This window comes from Cynocephalus volans, chromosome 9, assembly GCF_027409185.1.
Source record: "Cynocephalus volans isolate mCynVol1 chromosome 9, mCynVol1.pri, whole genome shotgun sequence".
Lineage (NCBI taxonomy): Eukaryota > Metazoa > Chordata > Mammalia > Dermoptera > Cynocephalidae > Cynocephalus > Cynocephalus volans.
In genome coordinates this window covers 135813070-135832967 of record NC_084468.1, presented here as the reverse complement: position 1 = coordinate 135832967, position 19898 = coordinate 135813070, and the positions used below count along the sequence as shown (strand labels likewise).

General features: G+C 37.9%; 1 protein-coding gene across 1 annotated transcript in view; it reads left to right on the top strand.

Moving 5' to 3' along the window:
• The window catches only part of RNF175 (ring finger protein 175), a 47342-nt gene that overhangs the window by 10911 nt on the left and 16533 nt on the right, over positions 1–19898 (top strand). The window contains exon 4 of the mRNA XM_063107490.1: positions 19617–19771. Within this exon, the coding sequence (XP_062963560.1) occupies positions 19617–19771 (155 nt within the window). The remainder of the gene's footprint in view (positions 1–19616; positions 19772–19898) is intronic.

Below are 19898 nucleotides of genomic sequence, written 5' to 3'. Positions count from 1 at the left end.
AGGTAATTATTTTTTATCCCCTTTATAAACTACAGTTCAGAGAGATTAAATAACTTGACCAAGGTCAAATAGCTAATTAGTTTTGCAGAGAGGTGGCTAGAATCTAACTTCACTAGTTACTTGCTCTCATATCAAGGACATGCTCCTTAAATATCTCTGAACCATGGTTTCCTTATCTGCAAAATGGAAATATCTAAAATAGGAACCTCTCTCAATGAGTCATTGTAATTCAGAATTATTTCCCTGTGAGAATTTCTAGTACAGTAACTGATATATAGTAAGCTTTCAGTATCATTAGTTGACTCTGAATGCATTCGGAGCTCTTATTTGTATGTAACATTTATGCAAACTTAATCATATGCTGTAAAAGCTGTTTGCTAATAATAGAATCTTTTTCTGAATGCTTTTTGTAAAGCTAAAGTGAATACTCAGCTTTTAATCTAAATTTTCTGTTAGAATTGATGAATTGCTTTGTTTCAAAGCGGTTGCTCTTTCTGAAAACGGTTCCTCAGGCTGATTTTGTGAGATGTATTGCTATGAACTGGAGGGGTGATGAAGGGAAGAGTACTGGCTCAGGAGCTGGAAGACTCTAGCTACTTATTTAACCACAGTGAGCCTCAATTTCTTGATATTTAAAATGATGGAATTTTTTTTTTTAATTTTATTTTGTCGATATACATTGTGGCTGATTATTGCTCCCCATCACCAAAACCTCCCTCCCTTCTCCCTCCCCCCCTCCCCCCCAACAATGTCCTTTCTGTTTGCTTGTCGTATCAACCTCAAGTAATTGTGGTTGTTATATCTTCTTCCCCCCCCCCGATTTTTTGTGTGTGTGTGTGTGTGTGTGTGTGTGTGTGTGTGAATTTATATATTAATTTTTAGCTCCCACCAATAAGTGAGAACATGTGGTATTTCTCTTTCTGTGCCTGACTTGTTTCACTTAATATAATTCTCTCAAGGTCCATCCATGTTGTTGCAAATGGCAGTATTTCATTCGTTTTTATAGCAGAGTAGTATTCCATTGTGTAGATGTACCACATTTTCCGTATCCACTCATCTGATGATGGGCATTTGGGCTGGTTCCAACTCTTGGCTATTGTAAAGAGTGCTGCGATGAACATTGGGGAACAGGTATACCTTCGACTTGATGATTTCCATTCCTCTGGGTATATTCCCAACAGTGGGATAGCTGGGTCGTATGGTAGATCTATCTGCAATTGTTTGAGGAACCTCCATACCATTTTCCATAGAGGCTGCACCATTTTGCAGTCCCACCAACAATGTATGAGAGTTCCTTTTTCTCCGCAACCTCGCCAGCATTTATCGTTCAGAGTCTTTTGGATTTTAGCCATCCTAACTGGGGTTAGATGGTATCTCAGTGTAGTTTTGATGTGCATTTCCCGGATGCTGAGTGATGTTGAGCATTTTTTCATATGTCTGTTGGCCATGTGTATATCTTCCTTAGAGAAATGCCTACTTAGCTCTTTTGCCCATTTTTTAATTGGGTTGCTTGTTTTCTTCATATAAAGTTGTTTGAGTTCCTTATATATTCTGGATATTAATCCTTTGTCAGATGTATATTTTGCAAATATTTTCTCCCACTCTGTTGGTTGTCTTTTAACTCTGTTAATTGTTTCTTTTGCTGTGCAGAAGCTTTTTAGTTTGATATAATCCCATTTGTTTATTTTTCCTTTGGTTGCCCGTGCTTTTGGGGTCATATTCATGAAGTCTGTGCCCAGTCCTATTTCCTGAAGTGTTTCTCCTATGTTTTCTTTAAGCAGTTTTATTATTTCAGGGTGTATATTTAAATCCTTAATCCATTTTGAGTTGATTTTAGTATACGGTGAGAGGTATGGATCTAGTTTCATTCTCCTGCATATGGATATCCAGTTCTCCCAGCACCATTTGCTAAAGAGGCAGTCCCTTCCCCAGTGAAGAGGCTTGGTGCCTTTGTCAAAGATCAGATGGCAGTAAGTGTGTGGGTTGATTTCTGGATTCTCTATTCTATTCCATTGGTCAGTGTGTCTGTTTTTATGCCAGTACCATACTGTTTTGGTTATCATAGCTTTGTAGTATAGCTTAAAGTCAGGTAGTGTTATGCCTCCAGCTTTATTTTTTTTGCTCAGCATTGCTTTGGCTATGCGTGGTCATTTATTGTTCCATATAAATGTCTGGATAGGTTTTTCCATTTCTGAGAAAAATGTCTTTGGAATTTTGATGGGGATTGCATTGAATTTGTATATCACTTTCGGTAGTATGGACATTTTCACTATGTTGATTCTTCCAATCCAAGAGCATGGGATATCTTTCCATCTTCTTGTATCCTCTCTAATTTCTCTCAGCAGTGGTTTGTAGTTCTCATTATAGAGATTTTTCACCTCCTTGGTTAACTCAATTCCTAAGTATTTTATTTTTTTGGTGGCTATTGTAAATGGGCAGGCTTTCTTGATTTCTCGTTCTGCATGTTCACTATTGGAGAAAAGAAATGCTACTGATTTTTGTGTGTTGATTTTGTATCCTGCTACTGTGCTGAAATCATTTATCAATTCCAAGAGTTTTTTTGTAGAGGTTTTAGGCTCTTCGATATATAGGATCATGTCGTCTGCAAACAGGGACAGTTTGACTTCATCTTTTCCAATCTGGATGCCCTTTATTTCCTTCTCTTCTCTGATTGCTCTAGCTAGTACTTCCAACACTATGTTGAATAGGAGTGGTGAGAGTGGGCATCCTTGTCTAGTTCCTGTTCTTAAAGGAAAAGCTTTTAGCTTTTCCCCATTCAGGATGATATTGGCTGTGGGTTTGTCATATATGGCTTTAATTATGTTGAGATACTTTCCCTCTATACCTAACTTATAGAGGGTCTTTGTCATGAATGAGTGCTGAACTTTATCAAATGCTTTTTCAGCATCTGTAGAGATGATCATATGGTCCTTGTGTTTGAGTTTATTAATATGGTGTATCACATTTATTGATTTGCATATGTTGAACCAACCTTGCATCCCTGGGATGAATCCCACTTGATCGTGATGAGTAATTTTACGTATGTGTTGCTGTATTCTGTTTGCTAGTATTTTAGTGAGGATTTTTGCATCTATATTCGTCAAGGATATCGGCCTGTAGTTTTCTTTTTTGGTTATATCTTTACCTGGTTTTGGTATCAGGATGATGTTTGCTTCATAGAATGAGTTTGGGAGATTTGCATCCATTTCAGTCTTTTGGAATAGTTTGTAAAGAATCGGTGTCAATTCCTCTTTGAATGTTTGGTAAAATTCTGCTGTGAATCCATCTGGTCCTGGGCTTTTCTTTGTTGGGAGCCTTCTGATAACAGCTTCAATCTCCTTTATTGTTATTGGTCTGTTCAAACTTTCTACATCTTCACGGTTCAGTTTTGGGAGCTTGTGTGTGTCCAGAAATTTATCCATTTCCTCCAGATTTTCAAATTTGTTGGCATATAGTTGTTTATAGTAGTCTCGAATGATTCCTTGTATTTCAGATGAATCAGTTGTAATATTGCCTTTTTCATTTCTAATTTTTGTTATTTGAGTCTTCTCTCTTCTTTTTTTTTTGTTAGCCATGCTAATGGTTTGTCAATTTTATTTATCTTTTCAAAAAACCAACTTTTTGATTCGTTGATCTTTTGAATTGTTTTTTGGTTTTCAATTTCATTCAGTTCTGCTCTGATCTTAATGATTTCTTTCCGTCTGCTAACTTTAGGTTTGGATTGTTCTTGTTTTTCTAGTTCTTTAAGGTGAAGTGTTAGGTTGTTCACTTGCCATCTTTCCATTCTTCTGAAGTGAGCGTTTAATGCAATAAATTTCCCCCTCAATACTGCTTTTGCAGTATCCCACAGGTTTTGGCATGATATATCATTGTTTTCATTAGTTTCAATAAATTTTTTGATTTCCTGCTTGATTTCTTCTTGGACCCATATGTCATTAAGTAGAATGCTGTTTAATTTCCATGTGTTTGTATACTTTCCAGAGTTTTGTTTGTTATTAATTTCTAGTTTTAATCCATTGTGGTCTGAGAAGATACATGGGATAATTCCAATTTTTTTGAATTTGTTGATACTTGATTTGTGACCTAATATGTGATCTATTCTGGAGAATGATCCATGTGCTGATGAGAAGAATGAATATTCTGAGGTTGTTGGGTGGAATGTTCTGTAGATATCTGCCAATTCCAATTGGTCTAGAGTCTTGTTTAGATCTTGTGTTTCTCTACTGATTCTTTGCCCAGATGATCTGTCTAATATTGACAGTGGAGTGTTCAGGTCCCCTGCTATTATGGTATTAGTATCTATTTCCTTCTTTAGGTCTAATAGAGTTTGTTTTATAAATCTGGCTGCTCCAACATTGGGTGCGTACATATTTATGATTGTTATGTCTTCTTGATGGATCAGTCCTTTTATCATTAAGTAGTGTCCCTTATTGTCTCTTTTTATGGTTTTTAGTTTAAAGTCTATTTTGTCAGATATAAGAATAGCTACTCCAGCTCGTTTTTCTTTTCTGTTTGCATGGTAAATCTTTTTCCATCCTTTCACTCTTAGTCTGTGTGAATCTTTATGGGTGAGGTGGGTCTCTTGTAGGCAGCATATAGTTGGGTCCTCCTTTTTGATCCAGTCAGCCAGTGTGTGTCTTTTGATTGGGGAATTTAAGCCTTTTACATTAAGAGTTGTTATTGAAAGGTGTTGGTTTATTCCTAGCATTTTATTTTTTGTTTGGCTGTCTTAGGTGTCTTTTGTTCCTTGCTTTCTGATTTACTGTTTGGTTTCTGTGTTTGTTGGTTCCTTAGGTTGTAGATAGCGTTTTTGTTTGCTTGTTTTCTCTTCATGAATGCCATTTTTATTATACTAGTGGGTATTGATTTTTCTTGGGTTTATATGGCAGTGGTAGTTATTTTTCAGGAACCAAACCCAGTACTCCCTTGAGGATTTCTTGTAAGGGTGGTCATGTGGTAGTGAACTCCCACAGTTTTTGTTTGTCTGAGAAATATACTATTTGCCCTTCATTTCAGAAGGAGAGCCTTGCAGGGTAGAGTATTCTTGGCTGGCAATCTTTGTCTTTTAGTATTTTGAAAATATCACCCCTTCCTTTCTAGCTTTTAGGGTTTGTGATGAAAAGTCTTATGTTAGCCTGATTGGGGCTCCCTCATAAGTGATTTGATGCTTCTCTCTTGCAGCTTTTAAGATTCTCTCTTTGTCTCTGAGTTTTGACAATTTGACTATGACATGTCTTGGAGAAGGTCTTTTTGGGTTGAATACATTTGGAGATCATTGAACTTCCTGGATCTGAAGATCTGTGATTTTTCCTATACCTGGGAAGTTATCTGCCACTATTTTGTTGAATATGTTTTCAATGGAATCTCCATTTTCCTCCCCTTCTGGAATACCCATGACTCGGATATTTGAGCGCTTAAGGTTGTCTGATATCTCTCTCAGATTTTCTTCAATGTCCTTGATTCTTTTTTCTTTCTTTTTGTCTGCTTGTGTTATTTCAAACAGCCCATCTTCAAGTTCAGAGGTTCTCTCTTCAACTTCGACAAGCCTGCTGGTTAAACTCTCTGTTGTGTTTTTTATTTCGCTGAATAACTTCTTCAGTTCAGCAAGTTCTGCTACATTTTTTTTCAGGACATTGATTTCCTTGTACATTTCCTCTTTCAGATCCTGTATACTTTTCCTCATTTCATCATGATGTCTAGCTGTGTTTTCTTGTATCTCATTCAGTTTCCTTAGAATTATCACTCGAAATTCCTTGTCAGTCATTTCAAGGGCTTCTTGTTCTATAGGATCTAGAGTTTGAGATTTATTAACTTTTGGTGGTGTACTTTCTTGATTTTTTGTATTTCTGGTATCTTTTTTTTGATGTTTATTCATTGTGGCAGGGGGTTTCACAGTCCACCGGTTTGAGACTAATGACTAGCTAGGATGTTGCTGTGGTTGCCAATTTCGTATGGCTCCCTCCATGGCTGCTCAGTTGGCCTCTAGTGCCTTGTGTGTGTGGTTGCCTCGGGTCTTGGGCTTCTCCGGGGAGCCACCTTTCTGGTCAGCTTGGACTCTGCTGGGCTGGTGGATCACGTACCACAGGGTGTGTGATCTCTGTTGAGCTTTCACATCCTGTGCAGGACTTCTCCCCGTTCCGTGTGCTCTGGCCCAGGCTGTTGGATCATGCAGTGGTGACCCCACAGGGTGTGTGGTTTCTGTCGAGTCTCTGCCTCCCTGGCCGCACATCTCCCCACTCTGTGCGCACTGTGCTGGGCTGGGGCGTGTCTTCTGCAACCCTCGTCTATCAGCTGGGCCTTCAAGACCCTGCTCAGCACCGCCTTGCCCAGGAAGTCTACCAGGTTTCTGCTAGGCACAGATGACCGGTCACTCTGGGTGCCTTTGTAGCACTGTGTAGATCTTTCTCACGACTTGTTCACCTTTGTATCCCCCCGGCATAGACCGAATCTAGCGCCCACCTGCAGCCAGCTCTCCGGCAGGTTCAAGCGGACCTGGGAACTCTCCTACCACACTGTTCCCAACCAGAAATTGGTTAGGCTTTTTTCCGAACTGGTGGCCGCAGAGATGGTATCTGCCTCCCAGTAACAGGAAGTTTACCAGGGGCCAGAGTCCAGGGTGTGGTGGAGTGACAGTCGGCCCTCCTGTACTTCCTTGCCCTCCCGACACTGGTCGGGGACGCCCTCCACCACCAGCCCTGCCAGAGAACCATGGAGGGCGTGGGAGGGGAGGCTGGCCCGCAGGCTCCGGAAAGTCCCGTGCCGGGCCAAGCAAGTGGGAAGGCTCAGTGATGGCCGAGCCGGGCGGAGCTGCCAGCACCTGGGAAAATGGAGGCAGACCCGGGGCGGTGAGTGAACCGGTGATGCAGGCGGGAGCCAGGTGGGCGTCAGCCCCCCGAACAGGGCTGGGCCAGGGGTCACTCACAGGACTGTGCCAGGTCGGGCGCTCACTCTCTGCCTCTGGTTTGTCACCTTCCCCGTTCTCGGCCGCTGCCGCCTCGGGCTGTTCAGTCGCAGCGCGGCTCGGGCGCTCCCAGGAATCTTCTTTAATGCCGGCCTGAAACCTCGAATCCTGAATAGGGCAGCTGGCCGCCTTCAGCGCAGCCCCGGCCTCCCGGATCCTGTCTGCATCCACAGCAGCTCTGGCGCCATGTTCCCTGTTTCGAGACTCGCTTTTGCAGCTAAGAAACAGGTCTTTTCCTGCTCCACACTTCAAAGCTGTTGCCTGTAAATGAGGCAGCCTCTCCTGCCGGGGGCAAAGTGGTGGTCAGCCCCCACGACCAGCCAGTAGCAGCGGTCCTCCCTTAAGAGATGGCAAGAGGAAGGTCCACAAGTTTCCTGGCTGCCTGAGGCCCAGTGGCCGCCTTTTCCACCTCAGGTCCTCCACGCCAACCGCCGCAGCCACCACCATCTTGAAACGCCCCTACAGCAAACATTAAACACAGCCCAACCTGGCCAGATTAACACAAACTTTCACACTAAAGGCCTATTTGTCTCAATTCCTATTATGTGATACATCATATCTGTCTTTCACCCAAAAATGCTTAAAGGAGAAAAAAAGCACAGTCCGAGGAGACAAAGCAAATATCAGAACCAGACTCAGATATGGCAGAGATTTTGGAATTATCAGACCAGGAATTTAAAATAATTATACTTAATATGCTGAGGTCTGTAATAGAAAAAGAATACTACATGCAAGAACAAATGCGTAATGTAAACAGAGAGTCAGAAACTAAAAAAGAGTCTAAAAGAAATGCTAGAAATTTTTTTAAAATGTACTAGAAATGAAAAATGCCTTTACTGAGCTCATCAATAGTTTGGACATGGCTGAAGAAAGAATCAGTGAGCTTGAAGATGACATCAGTAGAAACTTCCCCAACTGAGATGCAAAGAGAAAAAAGACCAAATAAATATATAAATAAATAAATAACACAATATCTAAGAACTGTGGAATAATTTCAGTAATTTCAAAAAGTATAACTTACACATACTGGAATACCAAAAGAAGAAGAAAAAGATAATGGAGGTGTAGAAATATTTGAAGTAATAATGGCCAAGAATTTTCCAAAATTAATGATAGACACCAAACCACAAATCCAAGAAGCTCATAGAACACCAAGTAGGATAAATACCAAGAAATCTAGACCTAGGCATATCAAATTTACACTGCACAAAGCCAAAGACAAAGAGACAATTTTAAAAGCAGCCAGGGGTGAAATAAAACCTTACCTTTAGAGGAACAAGGGTAAGAATTACATCAGGCTTCTCTTCACAAACCATGTAAGCAGGAAGACAGTGGAGTAAAATATTTAAAGTATTGAAAGAAAAAATAAACATCAATCTAGAATTCTATATCCAGAGAAACTATCCTTCAAAAGTGAAGGAGATAAAGACTTTCTCAGAAAAACATAAAATGATGAATTCATCACCAGTAGATCTGATCTGTAAGAAATGTTAAAAGAAGTTCTTCAGTAAGAAGTAAAATAATACAGGCTAGAAACTCACATCCACATAAAGAAATGAAGAGTGTCAGAAAAGGAATAAATAAAGGTAAAATAAAATCTTTTGTTTCTTATTATTTTCTTTTTTTTGTTTGTTTCTGGCCTGTATAGAGATTTTTCCTATTTTTGATTTATCTAATAAGTGTTTGTTCAAAGTAATTATAGGAACAATGTATGGGATGATTATAGTATGTGGACAAGTGAAATGAATAACAGCAGTATTATAAAAAATGGGAGGGAGGAATTAGGATTTCTTTGTTATAAAGTACCTTTACTACCAGTAAAGTAGACTAATGTTATTTAAGAATAGACTTGAATTAGTTGAAAATATGTATTGCAAACTCTAGGGAAACCACTAAAAAATGTTAAAGAAGTATACTTGATATTCTAAGAGAGGAGAGAAAATGGAATCATATAAAATACTCAGTTGAAGATAGAGAGAGAGAGAGAACAAGAGCAACAAATAGAAAACAGTTACAAACATGGGTAGATATTAATCCACCTATATCAATATTTACTTCAAATGTGAGTGGTCTAAATATACGAATTAAAAGACAGAGATTGTCAGAGTGGATTTAAAAAAAACAAGACCCAGTTATATGTTACCTATAAGGAACAAACTTATAAATATACAGGTATGTTAAATGGAAAGGTTTGGGATAACATATGCCATGCTAGCACTAATTGAAAGAAAGCTGAACTAGCTGTATTAATTTTAGACACAGCAGACTTCAGAACAAGGGATATTGTTAGGATAAGGAGGGGCATTACATAATAATAAAGGGGTCCGTTACTCAAGAACACTTAACAATTCTTAATGGGTATGCACCTAACAAAAGAACATCAAAATATATGAGGCAAAAACTGATAGAACTGCAAGGAGAAGTAGACAAATCCACCATTATAGTTGGAGACTTCAACACACCTCTTTTAGTAGTTGATAGATCAACCAGGCAGAAAATTTATAACGATCTAGTTGACCTGAATGGTTCCATTCATCAACTTCCTATAATTGATATTTATGTAATTCTTAATCCCAAAACAGCAGAGTACACATTCTTCTTGAGATCACATTCACTAAGGTAAGCCACATTCCTGAGACATAAAACACACCAAAACAAATTTGAAAGTATAGAAATCATAAAAACTGTGCTCTCAGAACACAGTGAAATTAAACTAGAAATTAATAACAGAAAGATAGCTGGGAAAATCCCAAAATATTTAGGGATTAAATAACACAATACAGCATAACACATGGGTCAATGAAGAGGACTCAAAAGAAATTAAAAAATAATTTGAACTAAGTGAAAATAAAAACACAATTTATCAAAGTCAGTCAGGTACAGCAAAAGCAGTACTTAGAGGGATGCATATATTAGAAAAGAAGAAAGATATAAAATCAATAATCCAAGAATACACCTTAGGAAACTAGAGAGAGATGAGTAATTTAAGCCTACAATGGAGTAGAAAATCAATAATAAAAATTAGGGCAGAAATCAGTGATATTAAAAAAGGAAATCAATAGAGGAAAATCAATGAAACCAAAAGCTGTTTCCTTAAAAAGATCAATAAATTCAATAAATCTCTAGCCAGACTAACCAAGAAAAAAAATTAAAAACAGAGAAAACACAAATTACTAATATAAGAAAAGAACAAGATATCATCATTACTGATCCCATAGACATAAGAGAAAAATAAAGGAATATTATGAATGATTCTATGCCCGCGAATTTGGATAACTTAGATGAAAGGGACTAATTCCTTAAAAGATACAAATTATATCAAAACTTATACAAGGAGAAAGATAATCTGAATAGGCCTATATCTATAAGGGTACTTGAAAAAGTTCATGGAAAAATAGAATTAAAAAATAATACAAATGTTTCCATGAACTTTTTGAAGACCCCTTGTGTTTTTAAAAAATTGAATCAATAATTAATGACCATCAAAAAAAGCACTAAGCTCATTGATAAATTCTAGCAAATATTTAAAGACGAGATAATACCAATCCTCTACAGTGACTTCCAGAAAATAAAAACAGAACACTTCCAAACTCATTCACTGAGGTCAGCATCACCCTCATATCAAAACCGGATGAAGACAGGACAAGGAAAAGGAAAACTATAGATCAATATCTCTCATAAACATAAATACAAAAATTCTCAACAAAATATTTGCAAATAAAATCCAACAATGTATAAGAAGAATTTTAACCACAACCAAGTGGGATTTATTCCAAGTATGAAAGGCTAGTTCAACAATTAAAAATCAACTTATGTAATCAATTACATTAAGAGGCTAAGGGAAAAAGTCATATGACCATATCAGTAGATGTAAAAAAAGCATTTCACAAGATCTAACTTCCATTCATATAAAAACTCTCAGCAAACTAAGCATAGAGGGAAACTTCCTCAACTTGATACTGTATCTACAAAAAACCTACAGCCAACATACTTGATAGCAAGAAACTGGATGCTTTCTCCCTAATATAAGGAGGAAGGCAAGAATGTTCCTTCTCACCACTTCTTTTCAACATTGCAGTGGAAGACCTAGCTAGTGTAATAAGATACAAAAAGGAAACAAAAGATATATGTATTGAGAAGGAAGAAATAAAACTGTCTTTGTTTGCAGATGACATGATTGTCTATATGGAAAACCTCAAAGAATCAACAAAAAAAATTCATGGAACTAATAAGTGATAATAGCAAGGTTACAGGATACAAGGTCTCAATACATAAAAGTCAATTTTTTTTCTCATATACCAGAAATGTACAATTGGTATTTGAAATTAAAACACAATACTATTTACAATAGCACCAAAAAAAGGAAATACTTAGGCAGAAATCTAACAAAATATGTACAGGACCTGTATGCCAAAAAGTGAGATCTAAAATTAATGGAAAGATATTCTGTATTCGTGGATTGGAAGATTTAATATTTTTAAGATGTCAGTTCTTCCCAACTTATCTATAGATTCCACAGAATACCAATCAAAAAATTCTAGTAAGATATTTTATGCATAACAACAAACTAATTCTTCAGTTTATATGGAAAGGCAAAGGACTCAGAATAGACAACACAATGCTAAAGAACAAAGTCAGAGGGGGACTGACAATACCCAACTGCGAGACATTGTAAAGCTACAGTAATGAATGCAGTGCGGTATTGGTGAAAGAATGGACACATAGATCAACGGAACAGAATAGAGAATCCACAAATAGACCCACGCAAGTAGAGGCAACTGATCCAGGACAAAAGAGCAAAGGCAATTCAATGGAGAAAGGATATTCTTTCCAAGATGGTACGGGAACAATTGGACATCCATATGCAAAAATAATAATAATAATAATTTAGACATAGAACCTACACCCTTCATAAAAATTGAGTCAAAATGGATCTTAGACCTAAAGGTAAAATGCAAAACCATTAAACTTTAAGGAGGTAACATAGGAAAAAATCTAGGTGAACTTGGGTTTGGAGATAAGCTTTTAGATATGACACCAAAAGTATGATCCATGAGAGAAAATATTGATAAGATGGATTTTATTGAAATTAAAAATTGCTCTGGGAAAGATACTGTTAAGAGAATGAACAAATAAGCCACAGACAGAAAAAATATTTGCAAACACACATATCTGATAAAGGACTTGTATCCAAAATATACTTAGAACTCAACCATAATAAACAACTAATTAAAAAATAGCAAAAGATCTAAAAGACACATCACCCAGTAAGATGTACCAATGGCAAATAAGCATAGAAAAGAAGTTCATCATCATATATTGTAGTGGATTGAATTATGTCCCCCCAAAACTCACTGAACCTTGAATTGTGTCCCCCAAGTTTTATGTATTAGAAACTTGGCCCCCAATATGGATGTTAAGAAGGTGCGAAATCCTATTATGGTAATTGAAAGGTGGAGTCTTGAAGAGGTAATTAGATTGTAGGACCCTGCAGTAGTGAATGGATTTAAAATGGTGGTCAGAGGCATAGTTCTGAGAGCTTTAAAAGAACAGAGAGGACAGTCTGTTTTTATCTCTGCTGCACCATTTCACAATGTGATACCCTGTGTCACTGTTGCCAACACCAAGACCCTGTCCAGATGATTTCCCGGGACTTTGGACTTTCTAGCCTCTGAAACTATGCAAAAAATTTGGCTTTCTTTGTAAATCACCCAGGTCTGTGTATTTTGTTATAAGTAACAGAAAAGGACAATGTCATTAGAGAATTGCAAAATAAATAATAATGAGATACCAATACATACCTATTAGGATGACTAAAATCCAAAAAGCTGACAATACCAAATTCTCATGAGCATGTGGAGCAGAAGGAACTCTCATTGCTGTTGGGAATGGAAAATGGTAAAGCCACTTTTGAAGGCAGTCTGGCAGGCTCCTACGAAGCTAAACAGTCTTACCATATGATCCAGCAATCACTCTCCTAGGAATTTACCCAGTTGAATTAAAAGCCTACGTTCACACAAAAACCTGCATGCAAATATTTTAGCACCTTTATCATAATCATCCAAAACTGGAAGCAACCAAGATGTTCATTCAAAGCTGAAATAAACTGTGGTACATTTATGCAATAAAATACTATTCATCAATAAAAAAGAAATAAGCTATCTAGCCATGAAAAAACAAGGAGGAACCTTGGTGAAAAAAAGACAGTGAAACAAGCTAGTATGAAAAGGCTATATACTGTATGATTCCAATTGTATGGCATTCTGAAAATCACCTAACTATAGAAACAGTAAAATGATCGGAGGTTGCCAGTGGTTCAGGGGGCAGAGGAGGTGGTAAAAAGGTGAAATGGAAATTTTGGGGTAGTAAAATTAATCTGTGTGATACTGTAATTGTTGATAGAAAACATTATGCATTTGTCAAATCCCATACAACTGTACAACACAAAAAGTGGACCTTTAAAGAATGCAAATTTTTAAAAAATCATTTGGGAGGTTGGGGGATCCAGGGAGAAATATAGACTGTGACAAGAGGTTCTAACTGCATTACAAATGGATGAAACAACCTCACCGAAGGGGAGTGAGAGGAAAGGTGCTAATCTAAGTAACTGGAAATGAATGTAGTCTGTAAGACTGAGACAATAGGAACTTTATGTGAGCACCGTACTCCAATTGATAAAATTGTTTCCCATGCGGGTATGGGTTAACAATTCTGATACTGCTAAATATGTATACTGGAATAGAACAATTACATAAATAGATGGCAAATAGTGTGCTTACTTACTGTTGATTACTTACTCTTTACCAAATTATTTACTGTTGATGTGGGGGATTAGATTTAAGCAGGGGGAGGAAGTTAGAAAAAAAGTAGGATGTGCATATACAATGATATGTGTGAATAGCTTTGTACACTGAAAGTATTATTACTTATACATATTATTTATACTCTGAAGGTATTATTTATTATATATACAGTATTATTATTTTCACACTATTTCACACATAATTTGGACCATGTACTTAAAAGGAGAGGGACTAATTCAAAAAGCTCAGAACATTTTCAGATACAACTTTTAGCAAATATGGCCACCTTCTGAAGTGATTTAAATTGTCTAGATAGATTATGTTCTGTGGTCTGTAGGAGCTGTGTACGTCACAGCTGCTTATTATAAATACCTAAAACAAAGGAAGTGGTTTATTTAGAAAGTAAAGTTTAAAAACATAACACTGTTCCTATGTGATACCAAAAAGTTCAGGTAGAAAGTGGAGAGAAGGTGGAAAACTCTTATTTTGTTTGGGATACTACTTAATACCTGGATGTTTCCAAATAGTCACATTTTTAGCACAGTATAGACCAAGCATCTGGATATTTGAATTTTCTCTTTTCAGCTGATAATCTTGATATGGTATAGATATAGGCAGAACTTCAAATAAATTATTTCCAAATGCTTTGAACAGCATTTAATTAAAAGTAAAATTTCATTGAACACCACTCTCTCCACATTCTTTTATGTGCATTTATTTTTCATATCTGCAGGAAGTAGGAAGGAGAGTGCCAAAAAAGAATCTTTCTGCTATTCTTCAAATCAATAGAAGGCCCAATAACTACATCCACACAATTTGAGTTTCAGACACGCTATTAACTTGCTTCAATACACAGGCAAATAATTTGCCAGATTGAAACATTGCTCTATTGAAATCAAACTTCCTGCCTATTAATAGCTGTGAAATACTGCAAAATATCACAGTGTCAATAAAGCATTGTGTCTGCTCAAATCGTTTTAAAATTAGGTAAGTCATAAATACATACTTATATGCATTCTGCATAACAGTGCAGAATCTCCTTTAAGAGTTTAAATAACAAAATCAACTATTCAATTGATTTGGTGATAGAAATATGAACCAACTGAATTTCTTTTTTTTCTTAAGATTTTTTATTTTATTTTATTTTATTAATATTATTTTTTTACATTGTATGATGTTGCAGAGTAGTTGGGAGGGAGAAGGAGAGGGGAAAAGGGAAAGAAGAAGAAGGAAGGAGGAGGGGTGGGACTGAGGCCTGTGGCACCCCCCACATTCCCACAGGGGAGACCAGGGGGCTTCCAGAGGTGGCTTGGTCATAGCCAACCTGGGTGCAGATGTCAGGAGGGTGTGGCAAAAGCCCTCGCCTCCCACAACCCCAGCTCAGGAACCCAGGACCCTTCTTGATGCAATATGGTGGTCATCACTGGACTGGTTGCACGTGTCAGGCGGACATGGCCAAGACCCTTGGGCCCCCACTGCCCTGACTTGGGAGAGCCTGGGGTGCTTCCTGCAGCAGCTCGATGGTCATTGCTTGGCTGGTTGCTTGTGTTGGGGGGTGGGGTGTGACCGAGCCCGGAGGCCCCCCACTGCCCTGGTTCTGGAGTGCCTGGGGCACTTCCTGCGGTGGCTCAGTGTCTTTTGTGGGTTGGCTGCAAGTTTGGGTGGGGTGTGGCCGAGGCTCTCAATCCCCCACTGCCCGGGCTCAGGAGAGCCTAGAGCACTTCCTGCGTTAGCTCGTGGTCATCACTGGGCTGGTGGACTAATTGAAAAGGCCCTTCATATGCTAAGATTCCATACTTTTTTCTTGTTTGACTTACGTTCACACTTTCCTTCATTGCCTTTGTACTGGAGGCAACAATGTTTCCTGGGGTAATTTGTTTACATAATAATTTTCTGCTTACCTCGGAGCATCCCCCTTCTTTCCCTCCACCGCCATTCATACACACCCATGCACACACACACACAAATGTTTGCAAGTAGTTTGGGATTTGCAGTGCAAAGGAAATGAGCATCATATATCTTCTCTCTTTCATATTGCATGGCTTATTCATCACTCTGTATAATTAGACAAATGACAGGTATCTTCGTTTTGACTTGATCTGCAATTCTTTTCAGATTCATTATGTGCATGGCAACAACAAAAAAACATGGTACCTTTGAGCAGTATCTGATTTGTCAGGAAATTCCTCCTGCTATGATGTGTGGGTGGGGAGAATGTGGATGATGTGATCCAGATGCCCAAGTTGCCCTTTGCCAGCAATGCAGATGTGTTTTATATGCACATGCCCAGATGATGACCCCTCTGGCATTATTAATGTGTTCCAGATGCCAGGCTTCCTCCTTTGCATGTATGTGCCTCAATTTCACATATTTCATGTGTTTATTTATGAGGCACAACATTCCTACATTTCATATGTGGCAGTTACTATTAAAAATGAGATGTTGTAACTGCTCTGGAAATTGATAAAGAATCTTTTAATTGCTATGAAATGTGGTCCTTGTTTCAAAACAACTTCTCATGCAATTATTGAATTGATAATGCAAATTTCTGACCTTTCTCTTTGCATGTTGAGAAAATATGGCGTTGGGTATACACTTTAAAGATAAGAAATTAAATATCTGCATACATAATACATTATAATGATTTCTTGCTTTCCTTTCATTTCTGATCTCCAAAGCCTATTTTAAAAAGTAGCATGCCTATAAATGGTTCATACTTATAGATTCACAGGGAGAGAACTAGTTTTATAAAAACAGAGTCCAACTGTAACTCCAAACTATCATAGATTGTAACTCCATGGATTTGAGAAAATTTTAGCTTATGATCTAAAGTGTAAAATACAAGGGTGTAGTAGTTTCACTGAATTAAAATGAACTGACTCAATTTTTTATTCAAAAAACTCAACTTTTTTTTCAGAAAATGTAAGCATTTCTATGAAGAAAATATTAAAATGAATCAAATTCTTAAAACAGAAAGATGAAAAATGTAAATGACAGATAATCAGATTTTGAATAATGGAGTTCATGTCCATTTCCTTCTTCAGTATCAGAAGTAATAAACTAAAAAAGTCAGCAAATGTATGATTTATGATAGAGAACTGTCTCTGTAATCAGCTACGGGAAATAAATAACCAAAGTGATGATGAGATTTTTTAAGGGGCTGCTCACTTTCATTATCAATAGCAGAGGGTCAAAGTTGCTAATGCCGAGTGCTAAAGTAAGCATGTCTTGAGTTTTGGTTACCCAGCATGTGGTTTGGGATCCTCCCAAAAACTATTTTCCTTCCTTAAGTAAAGCCTGTTTTTCCTATTTGTGTATACTTATCTCAGTTGCATAAATAAAAGGGCTAACTCGTTCATTAACTTTGACCACATCCACAAAATAGGATGCAAAATTCAAGTGATTATTGGACAAATTCAGGCAAGAGTAAAGAATATTTATTTTATCCTGAAAGTATTCCCTGAAATTTAAAAACAAAAAAGGTTATAAAATTTGTTTTTTCCTGAACTCTCCAGACATTTACTTCAGATTTGCTTCATGTGTATTTTTGTTCAAATGTATATGTGTAAAAACACCTCTACTATTCTCTGAAAGAAGATTTAGAACAATTCTAAGACTGCAGATTGTTTGTGGAATGGAGCAATAGGAGAACGATGAGCCTGGGAATGTCCTCTTTGACACTCAAAGAAGAATGGCTGTGACCTTGCCTTTTTCATTTACATCTTGAAATGCTGTCAAATAGTTTTGGTTATTGATCTTAGACTATTATAACCAACCCTTTGGCATTTACCCAGTTGAACTGAAAAATCTACATTCACACAAAATCCTGTATGCAAATATTTATAGTACTTTTATTCATAATAATATTATGAATAATATTTATTAATGAATAATATAAAATATGCATCACATTTATTATGAATAATATTTATAAAGACATTTATTGTGAATAATATTTATTATTAATAATATTTATTTATTTGGCTTTTAAAGCACATATTGGTTGCTTTAAAAGCCAAATAAACAAACTGTGGCACATTCATGAAATAAAATGCTATTCATAAATAAAGAAATAAGCAGAGTAGTTAATGACATGGGAGAATGCTCGTGATATAACCTGTTTATATTGAGACAGAGAGAAAGAGAGAAAAACTGGGAGGAAATGTATCAAAATACAAACAGTTGTAAATTTCTTTTTCATGGGATTACAAATTATTTTAAAATTTAAAAAGAGGGGTGACCCCGTGGCTCACTTGGGAGAGTGCAGTGCTGATAACACCAAGGCTGCAGGTTCGGATCCCATATAGGGATGGCTGGTTTGCTCACTGGGTGAGTGTGGGGCTGACAACACCAAGCCAAGGGTTGAGATCCCCTTACCGGTCATCTTTGAAAAAATAAAAATTAAAAAATTTTTTAAAAATAAAATTAAAAAAGAAAGAAAGAAGCTATCAAGTCATGAAAAGACATACAGGAAACTTGGTGAAACAAGTCTTAGTGAAACGAGCCTTTATTAAAGGAGGCAAGGGCTGACCGCGTGGCGCACTCGGGAGAGTGCAGTGCTGGGAGCACAGCGGCACTCCCGCTGCGCAGGTTCGGATCCTACATAGGGATGGCCAGTGCGCTCACTGGCTGAGCGCCGTGCAGGTGACACCAAGCCAAGGGTTGTGATCCCCTTACCGGGGACAAAAAAATAAATAAATAAATAAATAAATAAAGGAGGCAAAACTGTATCCATAGACTTTTTTTTCTGAGCCTTTCCCTTTTATCACAAAAATTAAGAAGGTAAAGAAAACAAATGGCATCAATCTTTTTATACTCAAGATGGTAAATGCATGATGTGCAAGCTCTAACAACTCTTCCCACATTGCTGGCAGATGGAATTAACTGATCCTGAGACTACCACTAAGCCAGCAGAGCATTGCAAGGTGCTGCTAAAAATTAATATCCATACTTGAGACAAAACCTCTTGGCTATTCACCTTATATTCTTTCAGAGCAAATAAATAATAGGTGGTTAATCTGAAAGTGATAAAACATTAAAGACCAAAGATTACTGATGTTGTTTAAGCTGGTCTGTTTTCCACAAGAGAGGTGAAGAGCTGCTATTACGCCCGCTCTGGAGTGTAGGAGTATTGTCACAGTAACCAGATCAAGGCAGTGACCCACCTCCCATCGGCTCAGCCTGCCTGCTCCCTGCCCTGTGGCATTGGCGTCAGCCAGGTTAAAGGACCCTCTGAAGGATATTTGGATTCAGATCAATGGTATAGGCCACAGAAAGGTTATGCACAGAGGAATAGAAAACCCTGCAGAGGGCACTTGGACAGCAGGCAGAAGAGGTCCCAGGAGCTGCTGTGACTTCCACTTCCTCCTTTGACATCACTTGCACTCTCACGTGGGCACCTATAGGAACAACAGCCCCTTGGCTCTGCGTAGTACAGCGTGGTTTCCAGAGTTCTTTCCCGCTGTGATCTCATTTGATCCCCACATCAGTCAGGACAGGGGAGCAGTGCAGGCATTGGTGTCCCCAGTTTCACAACTAGAGCGAAGCTTGCTTGTGCAAAGTCCCATAGCTGTAGAGGCCCCAAATGGGCCTGAAATAGTCAGATGAGAGGAGGTGATGAGAAAAGACGGGTATTTTGGATCGTTTCCCATTTGAATCTTCAGATCATCGTGCCAGTTTGCTCCATAACTCGACACGTCTAGGAACAGCTTAGTTTGACGGTGAGCCAGTTGCACCATACAAACAACGGTGAAAGTGGTTTCCCCCAGAGAAGCTTTTGAATCATTTAATAATGGAGATGCCATTCGGGCCTTTGGTCATTGAAAGAGACTTTCTGTTCCTCTCTCTGACAGCTGGTGACCTTGTTGCAGATATGGGTTGTCCCTTTCTATTTCACAATAAAACTTTACTGGTGGCGGTTTCTGTCTGTGTGGGGAACGTTCTCAGCTATCACCAGTTATATCCTCTTCAGAGCCACCCGAAAACCCCTGTCACGGAGAACACCACGGTATGTATTCCACTCATTCCATCCCCACGATCCCTTTTATTCTAAACAATAAAAAGTATATACAATTTACATTTTCCTGGGTAGAGAACCAGGTGTTACACTTCTTTTACACTTGTTTTGCCTTTGG